This window comes from Erinaceus europaeus, chromosome 20, assembly GCF_950295315.1.
Source record: "Erinaceus europaeus chromosome 20, mEriEur2.1, whole genome shotgun sequence".
Taxonomy (NCBI): Eukaryota; Metazoa; Chordata; class Mammalia; order Eulipotyphla; family Erinaceidae; genus Erinaceus; species Erinaceus europaeus.
The window spans coordinates 55,304,767-55,325,261 of record NC_080181.1 but is presented as its reverse complement, the minus strand read 5'-3'; the positions used below and the strand labels follow the sequence as shown (position 1 = coordinate 55,325,261).

Here is a 20,495-nt window from a genome sequence, read left to right as displayed (position 1 = left end):
AGGTGAGTCCTTCTGAGCAGTTGGCAAGGGCCCACCTTTCAGTGTGCCCTGACCCCGTGTGTCTGGGCCAGTGTGCCCCAGAGCCTGGGGTGGGGGTGGATGCACTGGGAGAGGAGCCTGGGGCCCAGGCTCAGGCCAGGCCAGGCCAGGCCAGGCTCAGCAACCTCTGTCAGTGCAGTGCTGGCCTTGGTCTGGGAGGGGATTGCACTGCTATTTAAAGCCAGTGACTAATAGCAGAGTGGGAGCGGCCTTAAGCACCCTTGGGGACAGAGCTGAAGTGGAGTTCAGGGGCTCCTGGGCTCATTAGAAAGACGCGCTCCTCAGGTCAAGCAAGCCTTGCCAAGCTCAACCACATCCTCACAATTTTCCGACAAGATATAGAACTATTCCTCAGTTATTTCATAATCGTATGTGCCACTGTTCAATTGTAAACAAAAATTAAATTTTCCCACCCTGGCACCCCACACATCAACTGTTAGAGTGAGCTCGTGTGCACCCTCTGCTAAATACCCAACCATGTTCCCAGCGTGAACTCAGTTCATTCATGGTTTTCTGCCTTGCCCTTAATTTGTCTGCCTGCTTCTTGGGGCCACAGGAGGCCAAGGCTCCCCTTCCTTTCCCTGTCTGGGGTACCAGCTTTTACAAGACATTTAGGTGCCCAAGTTTATGCTGGGTGAACCTCTCCTTTCTGAGTCTGGGCTGGCATTTCAGGTGACCTCTGTGACTCCAGCCAGTGTCTGAATGGAGCGACCTGCTTGCTGAGCCAGGGAAAGTACCCCTTCTACTGTGTCTGCCCCCGGGGCTTCGCCGGCCTCCTCTGCAATGAGACCCGAGGAAGGTGCGCGCCTGGCGCCTGCCGGGTGGGCCCACAGTGTCACAGCCGCTGCTGGGCTGCGGTCCCAGCCCTTCTGCTGCGCCTGCCAGCTTTTGCCTTGGATCCTCCTGTGGATTGCGCCTACTGGGTCCCTCCTTTATGTTGGCTGCTTCACCTATGACTGCCCTGACTCCCAACTCCACTAGGCAGCTAGAGGTGGCAGGGTGCATGCAGAGGATGGGTGGCAGGGGTTTGGGGGTCTGGGTTTGGGCAGAAGGTCCTCAGGGTGAGACCAATGGACAGTCTGTGTCCCCAGCTTCTTCCTGATCACCTGCCCTCTTACCTGCCTTCCCTTCAGGTCCCTGTGTCCCAAACCCCTGCCACAATGATGCTGAGTGCCAGGTGATAGAAGACTCACAACAAAGGGATGTCTCCGCCCAGTACATCTGCAAGTGCCCCCAGGGCTACACCGGCGTCCACTGTGAGACCAGTGAGTCTGGGGTGCCTGCTTGGGACCCCCAAGCCTAGAGCTGGTGGCCCACTTCACATTGCTAGTCCTAGCCCTGGCATCAGGCCTGCTGACTATATTGACAGTGGGACTCAACCTCTAATTTCCGTTGGGCCGTGGGGTGGAGATGGGGACATGTGATCCCTCCTCAGGCTTTGTCCCACTGGCCTCCACCCTTGCAGGCCAGGTCTGATGCTACTTCAGGGACTGAGGGGTGGAGACACATATGTTCCTGCTGCTAGGGGCCCAGAGAGTCATTTAGTCAGGCCAGGGCTGGCATCCAGGACCCAGTTTTACTTGTGGCCTTAGCCTGGAGCTAGCTAAGGTGAGCCCAGGTGGGCCAAATAGGTGCTCAGAAACCAATGTGTGTGAAGGCTGATCTGACAGCCTGCCCACATGCCCACATGTCCGTGCTTTCCTCCACCTTCCTGCCAAGCCAGACGCTGCCTGCCTGCTGAGGCTGGTGGTTTGTAGCTTTGCCCAGGGATGGGAACATGGGTTCCCGATTTCTGCAGCTCTAGGGCTCTGTCTCTGGGGTTCTCCAGGCAGATGTGGGGTGGCCTTGGAGGCTTGTTGTTCCCTGGGCAGGAGGCTGAGGGGAGGGGAGGATACAGGAGGTCAGGCCCAGTGTCAGAGCCACTGGTTGAGGAGTGTGTGTGTGTGTGTGTGTGTGTGTCCTCCCAGACAGAGCTCTGCTGGGCCAGGTGGGCCCATGATGAGGGTGTGATGCCAGGTAACCATGGGTTTGCCTGTGTCTCAGTTACCCACCCAGCCTCCTGCTCCTATTCGGGTCTGCCCTGTGCCAGGGCCAGGGGGCAGCCACAAAAGAGGAAGAGTCTCTTCAGGACTGAACCAGCCCTTCCGCCTTGTCATGTGGTGTGTTTCCTTGGCTCTAGATGGACCCCACTCCCCCAAAATGCATGTCAGGGTCCCTCAGGCAGGGGACAGATGAAAGCCATACTAGAGCCAGATGACTGTGCACACATTGGCAGCCTGCCCTCACTGTCCCTGTCATCACATGAAGCCCAAGGGGTTATAGGGAGAGTCAGTCTATTCTCTAAGCCAGCGGGACGCTTGTCAGAATACATGTACACTTGTGCGGGCTGCCCACAGCTCCGGCCACAAATGGGCCTGTAGGGGTCCTGAGCCCCAGGACCAATCTAGGGGTAACAGATTATTGGTCTGGAGCACCCGAGAGGAGGCTGGGTCAGGAGTAGTCTTTGAAAAAGGCAAAAAGGTACAAGAGAGCAGGATGGCATTTTACTCTCCACTAATGAACCCCTCATGTCGGTAGAATTCTAGAATATTCCAGGCAGATTTGCTGATAGCTCTGTGCTCAGTGAAAGCACTGTACATTGTGGGGGTGGAATTCTAGGACATTCCAGGCAGATTTGCCGATAGCTCTGTGCTCAGTGCGAGCACTGTACACAGTGGGGGTGGGAAATCTAGGACATTCCAGGCAGATTTGGCGATACCTCTGTGCTCAGTGCAAGCACTGTATACTTTGGGGGGGGGTGCTAGTACATTCCAGGCAGATTTGCCGATAGCTCTGTGCTCAGTACAAGCACGGTACACTGTGTGGGGGGGAATTCTAGGACATTCCAGGCAGATTTGATGATAGCTCTGTGCTAAGTGCAAGCACTGTAGACTGTGTGGGGGAGAATTCTAGGACATTCCAGACAGATTTGCCAATAGCTCTGTGCTTAGTGCAAGCACTGTGCACTGTTGGGGTGGGGAATTCGAGGACATTCCAGGCAGATTTGCCAATAACTCTGTGCTCAGTGCAAGCACTGTACACTGTGGGGGGGGGGTGGAATTCTAGGACATTTGAAGCAGATTTGCCGATAGCTCTGTGCTCAGTGCAAGCATGGTACACTGTTGGGGGGGAATTCTAGGACATTCCAGGCAAATTTGCCGATAGGTCTATGCTCAGTGCAAGCACTGTACACTGTAGGGGGGGAATTCTAGGACATTTCAGGCAGATTTGCCGATGTTTCTGTTCTCAGTGCAAGCAGTGTGCACTGTTGGGGGGGAATTCTAGACATTCCAGGCAGATTGCCTATAGCTCTGTGCTCAGTGCAAGCACTGTACACAGTGGGGCGGGGGTATTCTAGGATATTCCAGGCAGATTGCCGATAGCTCTGTGCTCAGTGCAAGCACTGTACCCTGTTGGGGGCGGGAGAATTCTAGGACATTCCAGGCAGATTTGCCAATAGCTCTGTGCTCAGTGCAAGCAATGTACACTGTGTGTGTGGGGGGGGATTCTAGGACATTCCAGACAGATTTGCCCATATTTCTGTGCTCAGTGCAAGCACTGTACACTGTGTGTGGGGGATTCTAGGACATTCCAGGCAGATTTGCTGATATTTCTGTGCTCAGTGCAAGCAATGTGCACTGTAGGGGGGCGTGGATTCGAGGACATTCCAGGCAGATTTGCCGATATTTCTGTGCTCAATGCAAGCAATGTGCACTGTGTGTGGGGGGGATTCGAGGACAGTCCAGGCAGATTTGCCGATAGCTCTGTCCTCATTGCTAGCACTGGACACTGTGTGTGTGGGGGATTCTAGGAGGTTCCAGGCACTTTGCCGAAAGCTCTGTGCTAAGTGCAAGGACTGTACACTGTGGTGGTGGTAATTCTAAGACATTCAGGCAGATTTGCCCATAGCTCTTGCTCAGTGCAAGCACTATACACTGTGTGTGTGTGTGGGGGGGATTCTAGGACGTTACAGGCAGATTTGTGCTGGGAAATTGTGCAGATGCATTCACATCTGCCATGTTTTCCCCTCAGGCTACTAGTTCCCGTGAGAGTTGGGACATTCTGGGAGTGCCTGTTCCGCCATGTTATGCCCTCAGGGCATTGTCTATATCCTCGAGAAATTTGGAGTGCTATGGTTACTCCTCCCCCTCCCATTCTCACGAGAGTTATCATCCTATCCTGGAGTGCTATGGTTACTCCTCCCCCTTCCCATTCTCGTGAAAGCTACTCCTATAAAAACCCTACATTTTCCTCACCTCGCTCTCTCTTGCCAGCGCTTCACTCCAGTATTCAGATGCAGGAAACGTTACTGCGTGAGGCGGCCATTTTCGCTACCTCTACGTGGCCCAACCTGCCTCTCTAGCACCCAACTCTGAGGTGCCAGCACAAATAAAGATTTGTGTTTCCTCTTCGCTCCAGACCCCATCTCTCACATCTCCACGGCCTGCGCACAACAACATCTGGCTCAACAACAGATTTGCCTATAGCTGTGTGCTCAGTGCAAGCAGTGTGCACTGTAGGGGGCATTCTAGGACATTCCAGGCAGATTTGCCGATAGCTCTGTGCTCAGTACAAGCACTGTGCAGTGTGTGGGGGGGAATTCAAGGATATTCCAGGCAGATTTGCTGATAGCTCTGTGTTCAGTGCAAGCACTTTACACTGTGTGTGTGGGGGATTCTAGGATGTTCCAGGCAGATTTGCCGATAGCTCTGTGCAAAGTGCAAGCACTGTACGCTGGGCTGGGGAATTCTAGGATATTCCAGGCAGATTTTCCAATAGCTCTGTGCTCAGTGCAAGCACGGTAGGCTGTGGGGGGGGGGTGGAATCTAGGACATTCCAGGCAGATTTACCAATAGCTCTGTGCTCAGTGCAAGCAATGTACAATGTGTGTGGGGGGGCTTCTAGGACATTCCAGACAGATTTGCCCATATTTCTGTACTCAGTGCAAGCACTGTACACTGTGTGGGGGCGATTCTAGGACATTCCAGGCAGATTTGCCGATATTTCTGTGCTCAATGCAAGCAATGTGCACTGTGCGGGGGGATTAGAGGACATTCCAGGCACATTTGCCGACAGCTCTGTCCTCATTGCTAGCACTGGACACTGTGTGTGTGGGGGATTCTAGGAGGTTCCAGGCACTTTGCCAAAAGCTCTGTGCTCAGTGGAAGCACTGTACACTGTGTGTGGGGGGGATTCTAGGATGTTACAGGAAGTTTTGCCTATAGCTGTGTGCTGAGTGCAAGCAGTGTGCACTGTGGGGGGGATTCTAGGACATTCCAGGCTGATTTGCCAATAGCTCTGTGCTCAGTGCAAGCACTGTGCGGTGTGTGTGAGGGATTCGAGGATATTCCAGGCAGATTTGCCAATAGCTCTGTGCTCAGTGCAAGCACTGTACGCTGGGCTGGGGAATTCTAGGATATTCCAGGCTGATTTTCCAATAGCTCTGTGCTCAGTGCAAGCACGGTAGGCTGTATGTGGGGGGTGGAATCTAGGACATTCCAGGCAGATTTGCCGATAGCTCTGTGCTCAGTGCAAGCACTGTATACTTTGGGAGAGGGAAATCTAGGACATTCCAGGCAGATTTGCCGATAGCTCTGTGCTCTGTGCAAGCAGTGTACACTGTGTGTGGGGGGAATTCTAGGATATTACAGGCAGATTTGCCGATAGCTCTGTGCTCAGTGCAAGCACTGTACACTGTGGGGGTGGGAATTCTAGGACATTCCAGGCAGATTTGACGATAGCTCTGTGCAAAGTGCAAGCACTGTAGGCTGTGTTGGGGGGGAGGAATCTAGGACATTCCAGGCAGATTTGCCAATAGCTCTGTGCTCAGTGCAAGGACTGTACACTTTTGGGTGGGAATTCTAGGACATTCCCGACAGATGTGCCGATAGCTCTGTGCAAAGTGCAAGCACTGTACACTGTCTCTGGGAGGGAATTCTAGGACATTCCAGGCGGATTTGCCTATAGCTCAGTACTCAGTGCAATCACTGTTTACTATGGTGGGGGAATTCTAGGACATTCCAGGCAGATTTGCTATAGCTTTGTGCTCAGTGCAAGCAGTGTACACTGTGGGGGGGAATTCTAGGACATTCCAGGTAGATGTACCAATAGCTCTGTGCTCAGTGCAAGCACTGTTTACTGTGGGGGGGAATTCTAGGACATTCCAGGCAGATTAGCTGATAGTTCTGTGTTCAGTGCAAGCACTGTACACTTTTGTGGGGGATTCTAAGACATGCCAGGCAGATTAGCCGATAGCTCTGTGCTAGTGCAAGCTCTGTACACTTTTGGGGGGAGAATCTAGAACATTCCATGCAGATTTGCCGATATTCTGTGCTCAGTCGAAGCACTGTGCACTGTAGGTGGGGGAATTTCTAGGACATTCCAGACAGATTAGCCGATAGCTCTGTGCTCAGTGCAAGCACTGTACATTGTCAGGGGGTGGGGAATTCTAGGACATTCCAGGCAGATTTGCCGATAGCTCTTTCCTAAGTGCAAGCACGGTACGCTGTGTGGGGGGGAATTCTAGGATATTCCAGGCAGATTTGCCGATATTTCTGTGCTCAGTCGAAGCACTGTGCACTGTAAGGGGGGAGTTCTAGGACATTCCAGGCAGATTTGCCGATTGCTCTTAGTTCAGTACACTGTGTGGAGGTGCATTCTATGACATTCCAGGCAGATTTGCCAATAGCTCTGTACTCAGTGCAAGCACTGCACACTGTGTGGACAGGGATTCTGGGTATTCCAGGCAGATTTGCCTATAGCTCTTTGCTAAGTGCAAGCACTGTACTCTGTGGGGTTGGAATTCTAGGACATTCAGGGCAGATGTGCCCACAGCTCTGTGCTCAGTGCAAGCACTGTACACTGTGAGGCGGGGGGATTCTAGGATTTTACAGGCAGATTTGCCGATAGCCCTGTGCTCAACCAAGCACTTTACACTGTGGGAGGGGGAAATCAAGGACATTCCAGGCAGATTTGCTTATAGCTTGTGCTCAGTGCCAGCACTGTACGCTTTGTTGGGGCGGATTCTAGGGTATTCCAGGCATATTTGCCTATAGCTCTGTACTCACTGTAAGCACTGTACACTGTAGGGGGGGGAATACTAGGATATTCCTGAGATTTGCCGAGAGCTCAGTGCTCACTGCAAGCAGTGTATACTTCTAGGAGATTCTAGGACATTCCAGGCAGATTTGCCGATAGCTCTGTGCTTAGTGCAAGCACTGTACAGTGTGGTGGTGGGAATTGTAGGAAATTCGAGGCAGATATGCTGATAGCTCTGTTCTCAGTGCAAGCACTTTACCATGTGGGGGGGAAATAAAGGACATTCCAGGCAGATTTACCGATTGCTCTGTTATCTGTGCAAGCACAGTACACTGTGTGGAGGGGGATTCTAGGACATTTGGGGCAGATTTGCAGATTGCTCTGTGCTCAGTGCATGCACTGTACACTGTGGCGGGGATTCTAGGATATTCTAGGCATATTTGCCTATAGCTCTGTGCTCACTGCAAGCACTGTACACTGTGGGGGGAAATTCTAGGACATTCCAGGCAGATTTGCAGATAGCTCTGTGCTCAGTGAAAGCACTGTACACTGTGGGGGGGGGATTCTAGTACATTGCAGGCAGATTTGCCGATATTTCCGCGCTCAGTGAAAGCACTGTGTACTGTGTGTGGGGGGAATTCTAGGACATTCCAGGCAGATATGCCCATAGCTCTGTGCTCAGTGCAAGCAATGTACACTTTTGGCGGGGGAGATTCTTCGACACTTCATGCAGATTAGCCGATAGCTCTGTGCTCAGTGCAAGCACTGTACACTGTGTGGGGGGGAATTCTAGGACATTCCTGGCAGATTTGCTGATAGCTCTGTGCTCAGTGCAAGCACTGTACACTGCTGGGGGAGGGGAGAATTATACGACATTCCAGGTAGATTAGCAGATAGCTCTGTGCTCAGTGCAAGCACTGTACACTTTTATGGGGATTCTTGGACACTCCATGCAGATTAGCCGATAGCACTGTGCTCAGTGCAAGCACTGTACACTGTGGGTGGGGAATTCTAGGACATTCCAGGCAGATTTGCCGATATATCTGTGCTCAGTGGAAGCACTGTACACTTTGGGGGGGAAATCTAGGACATACCAGGCAGATTTGCCGATATTTCTGTGGTCAGTCGAAGCACTGTGCACTGTGTGGGTGGGAATTCTAGGACATTCCAGGCAGATTTGCCAATTGCTCGGTGCTCAGTGCAAGCACTGTACACTGTGTGGAGGGGGATTCTAAGACATTCCAGGCAGATTTGCCGATTGCTCTGTGCTTAGTGCTAGCACAGTACACTGTGTGGAGGGGGATTTCTAGGACATTCCATGCAGATTAGCCGATAGCTCTGTGCTCAGTGCAAGCACGGTACACTTGGGGGTGGAATCTAGGATATTCAGGCAGATTTGCCGATATATCTGTGCTCAGTGGAAACACTATATACCGTGGGGGGAAATTCTAGGAAATTCCAGGCAGATTTGATGATAGCTCTATGCTCAGTGCAAGCACTCTACACTGAGCGGGAAGGAATTCTAGGACATTCCAGGCAGATTTGCCGATAGCTCTGTGCTCAGTACAAGCACAGTACACTTTGTGGGGGGGAATCTAGGACATTCGAGGCAGATTTGCCTATATCTCTGACCCCTCTCTAAGCACTGTGCACTGAAGGGGGGGAATTCTAGGACATTCCAGGCAGATTTGCCGATAGCTCTGTGCTCAGTACAAGCACAGTACACTTTGGGGGGGGGGAATCTAGGACATTCGAGGCAGATTTGCCTATATCTCTGACCCCTCTCTAAGCACTGTGCACTGAAGGGGGGGAATTCTAGGACATTCCAGGCAGATTTGCGGACGGCTCTGTGTACAATGCAAGCACAGTACACTGTGTGGAGGGGGATTATAGGACATTCCAGGCAGATTTGCTGAAAGCTCTTTGCTAAGTGCAAGCACTGTACACTGTGGAGGGGGAATTCTAGGATATTCCAGGCAGATTTGCCGATAGCTCTGTGCTCAGTGCTAGCACTATACACTGTGTGGGTAGGAATTCAAGTAGGACATTCCTGGCAGATTTGCCAATAGCTGTTTGCTAGTACACTCTGTTATTCCTGGCAGATTTGCCGATAGCTGTTTGCTAAGTACACTGTGGGGGGGATTTTAGGATATTCCAGGCAGATTTGCCTATAGCTCTGTGCTCAGTGGAAGCATTGTACACTTTCTGGGGGGGAAATCTAGGACATTCCAGGCAGATTTGCCCATATTTCTGTGCTCAGTCGAAGCACTGTGCACTGTCGGGGGGAATTCTAGGACATTCCTGGCCGATTTGCCGATTGTTCTGTGTTCAGTGCAAGCACTTTACAATGGGGTTGGGTAAATTTAGGACATTCCAGGCAGATTTGTCGATATTTCTGTGCTCAGTAGAAGCACTGTGCACTGTAGTGGGGGGAATTCTAGGACATTCCAGGGAGATTTGCCGATTGCTCCTTGTTCGGTGCAAGTACAGTACACTCTGTGGACGGGGATTCTAGGACATTCCAGGTAGTTTTGCCTATAGCTCTTTGCTAAGTACAAGCACAGTACACTTTAGAGGGGAAATCTAGGACATTCCAGGCAGATTTGCCGATATTTCTGTGCTCGGTCGAAGCACTGTGCACTGTGTGGGTGGGATTTCTAGGACATTCCTGGCAGATTAGCCGATATCTCTGTGCTCAGTGCAAGCACTGTACGCTGTGGGGGTGGCATTCTAGGACATTCGAGGCAGATTTGCCTATATTTCTGTGCTCAGTATAAGCACTGTGCACTGAAGGGGGGGATTTCTAGGATATTCCAGGCAGATTTGCCGATTGCTCTGTATACAGTGCAAGCACAGTACACTGTGTGGAGGGGGATTCTAGAACATTCCAGGAAGATTTGCCGATTGCTCTGTGTACAGTGCAAGCACTTTACACTGTGGGGGGGGGAATTCGAGGATATTCCAGGCAGATTTGCCGATAGCCTTGTGCTCTGTGCAAGCACTGTACACTGTGGGGGTAGGAATTCTAGAACATTCCAGGCAGATTTGCTGCTATCTCTTTGCTAAGTAAAAGCACCGTACACTGTGGGGGGGAATTCTAGGATATTCCAGGCAGATTCGCCGATAGCTCTTTGCTCAGTGCTAGCACTGTACACTGTGGGGGTAGGAATTCTAGGACATTTCAGGCACATTTGCCGATAGGTATTTGCTAAGTGCAAGCACTGTACACTGTCGGGGAGGGGGAATTCGAGTATATTCCAGGCAGATTTGCCGATAGCTCAGTGCTCAGTTCAAGCACTGTACACTTTTGGGGGGGGAACTAGGACATTCGAGACAGATTTGCCTATATTTCTGTGCTCAGTAAGCACTGTGCACCGAAGGGGGGGGGAATTCTAGGACATTCAAGTCAGATTAGCCGACTGCTCTGTATACAGTGCAAGCACAGTACACTGTATGGAGGGGGATTCTAGGACATTCCAGGCAGATTTGCTGATAGCTCTGTGCTCAGTGCAAGCACTGTTCAGTGTGTGTGGGGGAATTCTAGGATATTCCAGGCAGATTTGCCGATAGCTCTTTGCTAAGTGCAAGCAGTGTACACCGTGGTGGGGGGGAATTCTACGATATTGCAGGCAGATTTGCCGATAGCTCTGTGCTCAGTGCAATCAATGTACACTGTGGGGGTAGGAATTCTAGGACATTTCAGGCACATTTGCTGATAGGTATTTGCTAAGTGCAAGCACTGTACACTGTCCGGGGGGGTGAATTCTAGGATATTCCAGGCAGATTTGCCGATAGCTCTGTGCTTAGTGCAAGCACTGTACACTTTTGGGGGGGATTTAGGACTTTCGAGGCAGATTTGCCTATATTTCTGTGCTCAGTCTAAGCACTTTGCACTGAACGGGGGCGAATTTTAGGACATTCCAGGCAGATTTGCCGATTGCTCTTTCCTAAGTGCAAGCACTGTACACTGTGTGGACGGGGATTCTAGGACATTCCAGGAAGATTTGCTAAAAGCTCTGTTCTCAGTGCAAGCACTTTACAATGTGGGGGGGAATTCGAGGATATTCCAGGCAGATTTGCCGATAGCTCTGTGCTCTGTGCAAGCACTATACACTGTGGGGGTAGGAATTCTAGGACATTCCAGGCAGATTTGCCTATTGCTCCTTGTTCGGTGCAAGCACAGTACACTGTGTGGACAGGGATTCTAGGACATTCCAGGTAGTTTTGCCTATAGCTCTTTGCTAAGTGCAAGCACTGTACATTTGGGGGGGAATTCTAGGACATTCCAGGTAGTTTTGCCTATAGCTCTTTGCTAAGTGCAAGCACTGTACATTTGGGGGGGAATTCTAGGACATTCCAGGCCGATTAGCTGATAGATCTGAACTCAGTGCAAGCACAGTACACTTTAGAGGGGAAATCTAGGACATTCTAGGCAGATTTGTCGATATTTCTGTGTTCAGTCGATGCACTGTGCACTGTGTGGGTGGGAATTCTAGGACATTCCTGGCAGTTTAGCCGATATCTCTGTGCTCAGTGCAAGCACTGTATGCTGTTGGGGTGGCATTCTAGGACATTCGAGGCAGATTAGCCTATATTTCTGTGCTCAGTCTTAGCACTGTGCACTGAAGGAGGGGATTTCTAGGATATTCCAGGCAGATTTGCCGAATGCTCTGTATACAGTGCAAGCACAGTACACTGTGTGGAGGGGGATTCTAGAACATTCCAGGAAGATTTGCCGATTGCTCTGTGTACAGTGCAAGCACTTTTCACTGTGGGGGGGAATTCAAGGATATTCCAGGCAGATTTGCCGATAGCTCTGTGCTCAGTGCAATCAATGTACACTGTGGGGGTAGGAATTCTAGGACATTTCAGGCACATTTGCCGATAGGTATTTGCTAAGTGCAAGCACTGTACACTGTCCGGGGGGGGGGTGAATTCTAGGATATTCCAGGCAGATTTGCCGATAGCTCTGTGCTTAGTACAAGCACTGTACACTTTTGGGGGGTATTTAGGACTTTCGAGGCAGATTTGCCTATATTTCTGTGCTCAGTCTAAGCACTTTGCACTGAAGGGGGCGAATTTTAGGACATTCCAGGCAGATTTGCCGATTGCTCTTTCCTAAGTGCAAGCACTGTACACTGTGTGGACGGGGATTCTAGGACATTCCAGGAAGATTTGCTAAAAGCTCTGTTCTCAGTGCAAGCACTTTACAATGTGGGGGGGAATTCGAGGATATTCCAGGCAGATTTGCCGATAGCTCTGTGCTCTGTGCAAGCACTATACACTGTGGAGGTAGGAATTCTAGGACATTTAGGCAGATTTGCTGATATCTCTTTGCTAAGTAAAAGCACTGTACAATGTGGGGGTAGGAATTCTAGTAGGACATTCCTGGCAGATTTGCCGATAGTTGTTTGCTAAGTGCAAGCACTGTACACTGTGGGGGGAATTTTAGGATATTCCAGGCAGATTTACCTATAGCTCTGTGCTCAGTACAAGCACTATATACTGTGGGTGTAGGAATTCTAGGACATTTCAGGCACATTTGCTGATAGGTATTTGCTAAGTGCAAGCACTGTACACTTTGGGGGGGGAATCTAGGACATTCAAGGCAGATTTGCCTATATTTCTGTGCTCAGTCTAAGCACTGTGCACTGTAGGGGGGGGGAATTCTAGGACATTCCAGGCAGATTTGCCGATTGCTCTGTGTACAGTGCAAGCACAGTACACTGTGTGGAGGGGGATTCTAGGACATTCCAGGCAGATTAGCTGATAGATCTGTGCTCAGTGCAAGCACAGTGCACTTTAGAGGGGAAATCTAGGACATTCCAGGCAGATTTGTCGATATTTCTGTGTTCAGTCGAAGCACTGTGCACTGTGTGGGTGGGAATTCTAGGACATTCCTGGCAGTTTAGCCAATATCTCTGTGCTCAGTGCAAGCACTGTATGCTGTGGGGGTGGCATTCTAGGACATTCGAGGTAGATTAGCCTATATTTCTGTGCTCAGTCTTAGCACTGTGCACTGAAGGAGGGGATTTCTAGGATATTCCAGGCAGATTTGCCGAATGCTCTGTATACAGTGCAAGCACAGTACACTGTGTGGAGGGAGATTCTAGAACATTCCAGGAAGATTTGCCGATTGCTCTGTGTACAGTGCAAGCACTTTTCACTTTGGGGGGGAATTCAAGGATATTCCAGGCAGATTGGCTGATAGCTCTGTGCTCTGTGCAAGCACTGTACACTGTGGGGGTAGGAATTCTAGGACATTCCTGGCAGATTTGCTGATATCTCTTTGCTAAGTAAAAGCACCGTACACTGTGTGTGGGGGTAATTCTAGGATATTCCAGGCAGATTTGCCGATAGCTCTGTGCTCAGTGCTATCACTGTACACTGTGGGGGTAGGAATTCTAGGACATTTCAGGCACATTTGCCGATAGGTATTTGCTAAGTTAAAGCACTGTACACTGTCGGGGTGGGGGAATTCGAGGATATTCCAGGAAGATTTGCCAATAGCTCAGTGCTCAGTTCAAGCACTGTACACTTTGGGGGGGGGAAACTAGGACATTCGAGACAGATTTGCCTATATTTCTGTGCTCAGTCTAAGCACTGTGCACCGAAGGGGGGGGAATTCTAGGACATTCCAGTCAGATATGCCGACTGCTCTGTGTACAGTGCAAGCACAGTACACTGTATGGAGGGGGATTCTAGGAGATTCCTGGCAGATTTGCTGATAGCTCTGTGCTCAGTGCAAGCACTGTTCACTGTGGGGGGAATTCTAGGATATTCCAGGCAGATTTGCCGATAGGTATTTGCTAAGTGCAAGCAGTGTACACCGTGGTGGGAGGAATTCTACGATATACCAGGCAGATTTGCCGATAGCTCTGTGCTCAGTGTAAGCACTGTACACTGTGGGGGTAGGAATTCTAGGACATTCCTGGCAGATTTGCCGTTATCTCTTTGCTGAGTGCAAGCACTGTACACTGTGGGGGGGGAATTCTAGGATATTCCAGGCAGATTTGCCGATAGCTCTGTGCTTAGTGCAAGCACTGTACATGTGGGGGTAGGAATTCTAGGACATTCCTGGCAGATTTGCCGTTATCTCTTTGCTGAGTGCAAGCACTGTACACTGTGGGGGGGGGAATTCTAGGATATTCCAGGCAGATTTGCCGATAGCTCTGTGCTTAGTGCAATCACTGTACATGTGGGGGTAGGAATTCTTGGACATTTCAGGCACATTTGCCGATAGGTATTTGCTAAGTGCAAGCACTGTGCACTGTCGGGGGGGGGGTGAATTCTTGGATATTCCAGGCAGATTTGCCGATAGCTCTGTGCTTAGTGCAAGCACTGTACATGTGGGGGTAGGAATTCTTGGACATTTCAGGCACATTTGCCGATAGGTATTTGCTAAGTGCAAGCACTGTGCACTGTCGGGGGGGGGTGAATTCTAGGATATTCCAGGCAGATTTGCCGATAGCTCTGTGCTTAGTGCAAGCATTGTACACTTTTGGGGGGGATTTAGGACTTTCGAGGCAGATTTGCCTATATATCTGTGCTCAGTCTAAGCACTGTGCACTGAAGGGGGGCGAATTTTAGGACATTCCAGGCAGATTTGCCGATTGCTCTTTCCTAAGTGCAATCACTGTACACTGTGTGGACAGGGATTCTAGGACATTCCAGGAAGATTTGCTAAAAGCTCTGTTCTCAGTGCAAGCACTTTACAATGTGGGGGGGAATTCGAGGATATTCCAGGAAGATTTGCCGATAGCTCTGTGCTCTGTGCAAGCATTATACCCTGTGGCGGTAGGAATTCTAGGACATTTCAGGCAGATTTGCTGATATCTCTTTGCTAAGTAAAAGCACTGTACACTGTGGGGGTAGGAATTCTAGTAGGACATTCCTGGCAGATTTGCCGATAGTTGTTTGCTAAGTGCAAGCACTGTACACTGTGGGGGGAATTTTAGGATATTCCAGGCAGATTTACCTATAGCTCTGTGCTCAGTACAAGCACTGTATACTGTGGGTGTAGGAATTCTAGGACATTTCAGGCACATTTGCTGATAGGTATTTGCTAAGTGCAAGCACTGTACACTTTGGGGGGGGAATCTAGGACATTCAAGGCAGATTTGCCTATATTTCTGTGCTCAGTCTAAGCACTGTGCACTGTAGGGGGGGGAATTCTAGGACATTCCAGGCAGATTTGCCGATTGCTCTGTGTACAGTGCAAGCACAGTACACTGTGTGGAGGGGGATTCTAGGACATTCCAGGCAGATTGGCCGATAGCTCTGTCCTCTGTGCAAACACTGTACACTGTGGGGGTAGGAATTCTCGGACATTCCTGGCAGATTTGCTGATATCTCTTTGCTGAGTGCAAGCACTGTACACTGTGTGTGTGGGGGAATTCTAGGATATTCCAGGCAGATTTGCCGATAGCTCTGTGCTCAGTGCAAGCACTGTACACTGTGGGGGTAGGAATTCTAGGACATTCAGGCAGATTTGCCTATTGCTCCTTGTTCGGTGCAAGCACAGTACACTGTGTGGACAGGGATTCTAGGACATTCCAGGTAGTTTTGCCTATAGCTCTTTGCTAAGTGCAAGCACTGTACATTTGGGGGGGAATTCTAGGACATTCCAGGCTGATTAGCTGATAGATCTGTGCTCAGTGCAAGCACAGTATACTTTAGAGGGGAAATCTAGGACATTCCAGGCAGATTTGTCGATATTTCTGTGTTCAGTCGAAGCACTGTGCACTGTGTGGGTGGGAATTCTAGGACATTCCTGGCAGTTTAGCCAATATCTCTGTGCTCAGTGCAAGCACTGTATGCTGTGGGGGTGGCATTCTAGGACATTCGAGGCAGATTATCCTATATTTCTGTGCTCAGTCTAAGCACTGTGCACTGAAGGGGGGGATTACTAGGATATTCCAGGCAGATTTGCCGATTGCTCTGTATACAGTGCAAGCACAGTACACTGTGTGGAGGGGGATTCTAGAACATTCCAGGAAGATTTGCCGATTGCTCTGTGTACAGTGCAAGCACTTTTCACTGTGGGGGGGAATTCAAGGATATTCCAGGCAGATTGGCCGATAGCTCTGTGCTCTGTGCAAGCACTGTACACTGTGGAGGTAGGAATTCTAGGACATTCCTGGCAGATTTGCTGATATCTCTTTGCTAAGTAAAAGCACCGTACACTGTGTGTGGGGGGAATTCTAGGATATTCCAGGCAGATTTGCCGATAGCTCTGTGCTCAGTGCTATCACTGTACACTGTGGGGGTAGGAATTCTAGGACATTTCAGGCACATTTGCCGATAGGTATTTGCTAAGTTAAAGCACTGTACACTGTTGGGGTGGAGGAATTCGAGGATATTCCAGGAAGATTTGCCGATAGCTCAGTTCTCAGTTCAAGCACTGTACACTTTGGGGGGGGGAAACTAGGACATTCGAGACAGATTTGCCTATATTTCTGTGCTCAGTCTAAGCACTGTGCACCGAAGGGGGGGGAATTCTAGGACATTCCAGTCAGATATGCCGACTGCTCTGTGTACAGTGCAAGCACAGTACACTGTATGGAGGGGGATTCTAGGAGATTCCAGGCAGATTTGCTGATAGCTCTGTGCTCAGTGCAAGCACTGTTCACTGTGGGGGGGAATTCTAGGATATTCCAGGCAGATTTGCCGATAGCTCTGTGCTTAGTGCAAGCACTGTATACTTTGGGGGGGTGGGAATCTAGGACATTCGAGGCAGATTTGCCTATATTTCTGTGCTCAGTCTAAGCACTGTGCACTGTAGGGGGGGGAATTCTAGGACATTCCAGGCAGATTTGCCGATTGCTCTGTGTACAGTGCAAGCACAGTACACTGTGTGGAGGGGGATTCTAGGACATTCCAGGCAGATTGGCCGATAGCTCTGTCCTCTGTGCAAACACTGTACACTGTGGGGGTAGGAATTCTCGGACATTCCTGGCAGATTTGCTGATATCTCTTTGCTGAGTGCAAGCACTGTACACTGTGTGTGTGGGGGAATTCTAGGATATTCCAGGCAGATTTGCCGATAGCTCTGTGCTCAGTGCAAGCACTGTACACTGTGGGGGTAGGAATTCTAGGACATTCAGGCAGATTTGCCTATTGCTCCTTGTTCGGTGCAAGCACAGTACACTGTGTGGACAGGGATTCTAGGACATTCCAGGTAGTTTTGCCTATAGCTCTTTGCTAAGTGCAAGCACTGTACATTTGGGGGGGAATTCTAGGACATTCCAGGCTGATTAGCTGATAGATCTGTGCTCAGTGCAAGCACAGTATACTTTAGAGGGGAAATCTAGGACATTCCAGGCAGATTTGTCGATATTTCTGTGTTCAGTCGAAGCACTGTGCACTGTGTGGGTGGGAATTCTAGGACATTCCTGGCAGTTTAGCCAATATCTCTGTGCTCAGTGCAAGCACTGTATGCTGTGGGGGTGGCATTCTAGGACATTCGAGGCAGATTATCCTATATTTCTGTGCTCAGTCTAAGCACTGTGCACTGAAGGGGGGGATTACTAGGATATTCCAGGCAGATTTGCCGATTGCTCTGTATACAGTGCAAGCACAGTACACTGTGTGGAGGGGGATTCTAGAACATTCCAGGAAGATTTGCCGATTGCTCTGTGTACAGTGCAAGCACTTTTCACTGTGGGGGGGAATTCAAGGATATTCCAGGCAGATTGGCCGATAGCTCTGTGCTCTGTGCAAGCACTGTACACTGTGGAGGTAGGAATTCTAGGACATTCCTGGCAGATTTGCTGATATCTCTTTGCTAAGTAAAAGCACCGTACACTGTGTGTGGGGGGAATTCTAGGATATTCCAGGCAGATTTGCCGATAGCTCTGTGCTCAGTGCTATCACTGTACACTGTGGGGGTAGGAATTCTAGGACATTTCAGGCACATTTGCCGATAGGTATTTGCTAAGTTAAAGCACTGTACACTGTTGGGGTGGAGGAATTCGAGGATATTCCAGGAAGATTTGCCGATAGCTCAGTTCTCAGTTCAAGCACTGTACACTTTGGGGGGGGGAAACTAGGACATTCGAGACAGATTTGCCTATATTTCTGTGCTCAGTCTAAGCACTGTGCACCGAAGGGGGGGGAATTCTAGGACATTCCAGTCAGATATGCCGACTGCTCTGTGTACAGTGCAAGCACAGTACACTGTATGGAGGGGGATTCTAGGAGATTCCAGGCAGATTTGCTGATAGCTCTGTGCTCAGTGCAAGCACTGTTCACTGTGGGGGGGAATTCTAGGATATTCCAGGCAGATTTGCCGATAGGTATTTGCTAAGTGCAAGCAGTGTACACCGTGGTGGGGGGAATTCTAGGATATTCCAGGCAGATTTGCCGATAGCTCTGTGCTCAGTGTAAGCACTGTACACTGTGGGGGTAGGAATTCTAGGACATTCCTGGCAGATTTGCCATTATCTCTTTGCTGAGTGCAAGCACTGTACACTGTGGGGGGGGAATTCTAGGATATTCCAGGCAGATTTGCCGATAGCTCTGTGCTTAGTGCAAGCACTGTATATGTGGGGGTAGGAATTCTTGGACATTTCAGGCACATTTGCCGATAGGTATTTGCTAAGTGCAAGCACTGTACACTGTCGGGGGGGTGAATTCTAGGATATTCCAGGCAGATTTGCCGATAGCTCTGTGCTTAGTGCAAGCATGGTACACTTCTGAGGGGGATTTAGGACTTTCGAGGCAGATTTGCCTATATTTCTGTGCTCAGTCTAAGCACTGTGCACTGAAGGGGGGCGAATTTTAGGACATTCCAGGCAGATTTGCCGATTGCTCTTTCCTAAGTGCAAGCACTGTACACTGTGTGGAGGGGGATTCTAGGACATTCCAGGAAGATTTGCTAAAAGCTCTGTTCTCAGTGCAAGCAATTTACAATGTAGGGGGGAATTCGAGGATATTCCAGGCAGATTTGCCGATAGCTCTGTGCTCTGTGCCAGCACTGTACACTGTGGGGGGTAGGAATTCTAGGACATTCCAGGCAGATTTGCCGATAGTTGTTTGCTAAGTGCAAGCACTGTACACTGTGGGGGTGGGAATTTTAGGATATTCCAGGCAGATTTGCCTATAGCTCTGTGCTCAGTGCAAACACTGTATACTGTGGGGGTAGGAATTCTAGGACATTTCAGGCACATTTGCTGATAGGTATTTGCTAAGTGCAAGCACTGTACACTTTGGGGGTGATCTAGGACATTCAAGGCAGATTTGCCTATATTTCAGTGCTCAGTCTAAGCACTGTGCACTGTAGGGGGAAATTCTAGGACATTCCAGGCAGATTTGCTGATTGCTCTGTGTACAGTGCAAGCACAGTACACTGTGTGGAGGGGGATTCTAGGACATTCCAGGCAGATTGGCCAATAGCTCTGTGCTCTGTGCAAACACTGTACACTGTGGGGGTAGGAATTCTCGGACATTCCTGGCAGATTTGCTGATATCTCTTTGCTGAGGGCAAGCACTGTACACTGTGGGGCTAGGAATTCTAGCACATTTCAAGCACATTTGCCGATAGGTATTTGCTAAGTGCAAGCACTGTACACTGTGTGTGGGGGGGAATTCTAGGATATTCCAGGCAGATTTGCCGATAGCTCTGTGCTAAGTGCAAGCACTGTACACTTTCAAGGGGGGGAAATCTAGGACATTCCAGGCAGATTTGCCGATTGCTCTTTCCTAAGTGCTAGCACTGTACACTGTCGGGGGCATTCTAGGATATTCCAGGAAGATTTGCCGATAGCTCTGTGCTCAGTGCAAGCACTGTACACTGTGTGGAGAGGGATTCTATGACATTCCAGGCAGATTTGCCGATAGCTATGTGCTCAGTGCAAGCACTGTTCACTGTTGGGGTAGGAATTCTAGGATATTTCTGGCACACTTGCCGATAGGTATTTGCTATGTGCAAGCACTGTACACTGTCGGGCGGGGAATTCTAGGATATTCCATGCAGATTTGCCGATAGCTCTGTGCTAAGTGCAAGCACTGTACACTTTCAAGGGGGGGAAGTCTAGGACATTCCAGGCAGATTTGCCAATTGCTCTTTCCTAAGTGCTAGCACTGTACACTGTGGGGGGCATTCTAGGATATTCCAGGCAGATTTGCCGATAGCTCTGTGCTCAGTGCAAGCACTGTACACTGTGTGGAGGGGGATTCTATGACATTCCAGGCAGATTTGCCGATAGCTATGTGCTCAGTGCAAGCACTGTTCACTGTGGGGTAGGAATTCTAGGACATTTCTGGCACACTTGCCGATAGGTATTTGCTATGTGCAAGCACTGTACACTGTCAGGCGGGGAATTCTAGGATATTCCAGGCAGATTTGCCGATAGCTCTGTTTTCAGTGCAAGCACTGT

The 20,495-nt window shown here is 49.8% G+C and overlaps 1 protein-coding gene and 2 long non-coding RNA genes across 6 annotated transcripts in view; 2 read left to right on the top strand and 1 right to left on the bottom strand.

The window, feature by feature from the left end:
* The window catches only part of LOC132534869 (uncharacterized), a 51,403-nt gene that overhangs the window by 12,252 nt on the left and 18,656 nt on the right, over positions 1-20,495 (bottom strand). The gene's annotated exons all lie outside the window — the stretch shown is intronic.
* LOC103117496 (milk fat globule EGF and factor V/VIII domain containing) overlaps positions 1-20,495 on the top strand; it is a 48,637-nt gene that overhangs the window by 10,685 nt on the left and 17,457 nt on the right. For 3 of the 4 annotated variants that reach the window (XM_060179410.1, XM_060179411.1, XM_060179409.1), the window contains exon 3: positions 1,173-1,304. In XM_060179410.1, coding sequence (XP_060035393.1) covers positions 1,173-1,304 — 132 coding nt within the window. Of the gene's footprint in view, positions 1-711; positions 841-1,172; positions 1,305-20,495 lie in introns of all 4 variants that reach the window. The other variant, XM_060179412.1, reaches the window with a different exon arrangement.
* On the top strand, positions 16,069-19,562 carry LOC132534872 (uncharacterized). Its single transcript, XR_009546618.1, has 3 exons — positions 16,069-16,085; positions 16,606-17,200; positions 19,476-19,562. It is a non-coding gene; the product is annotated as an uncharacterized LOC132534872 (long non-coding RNA).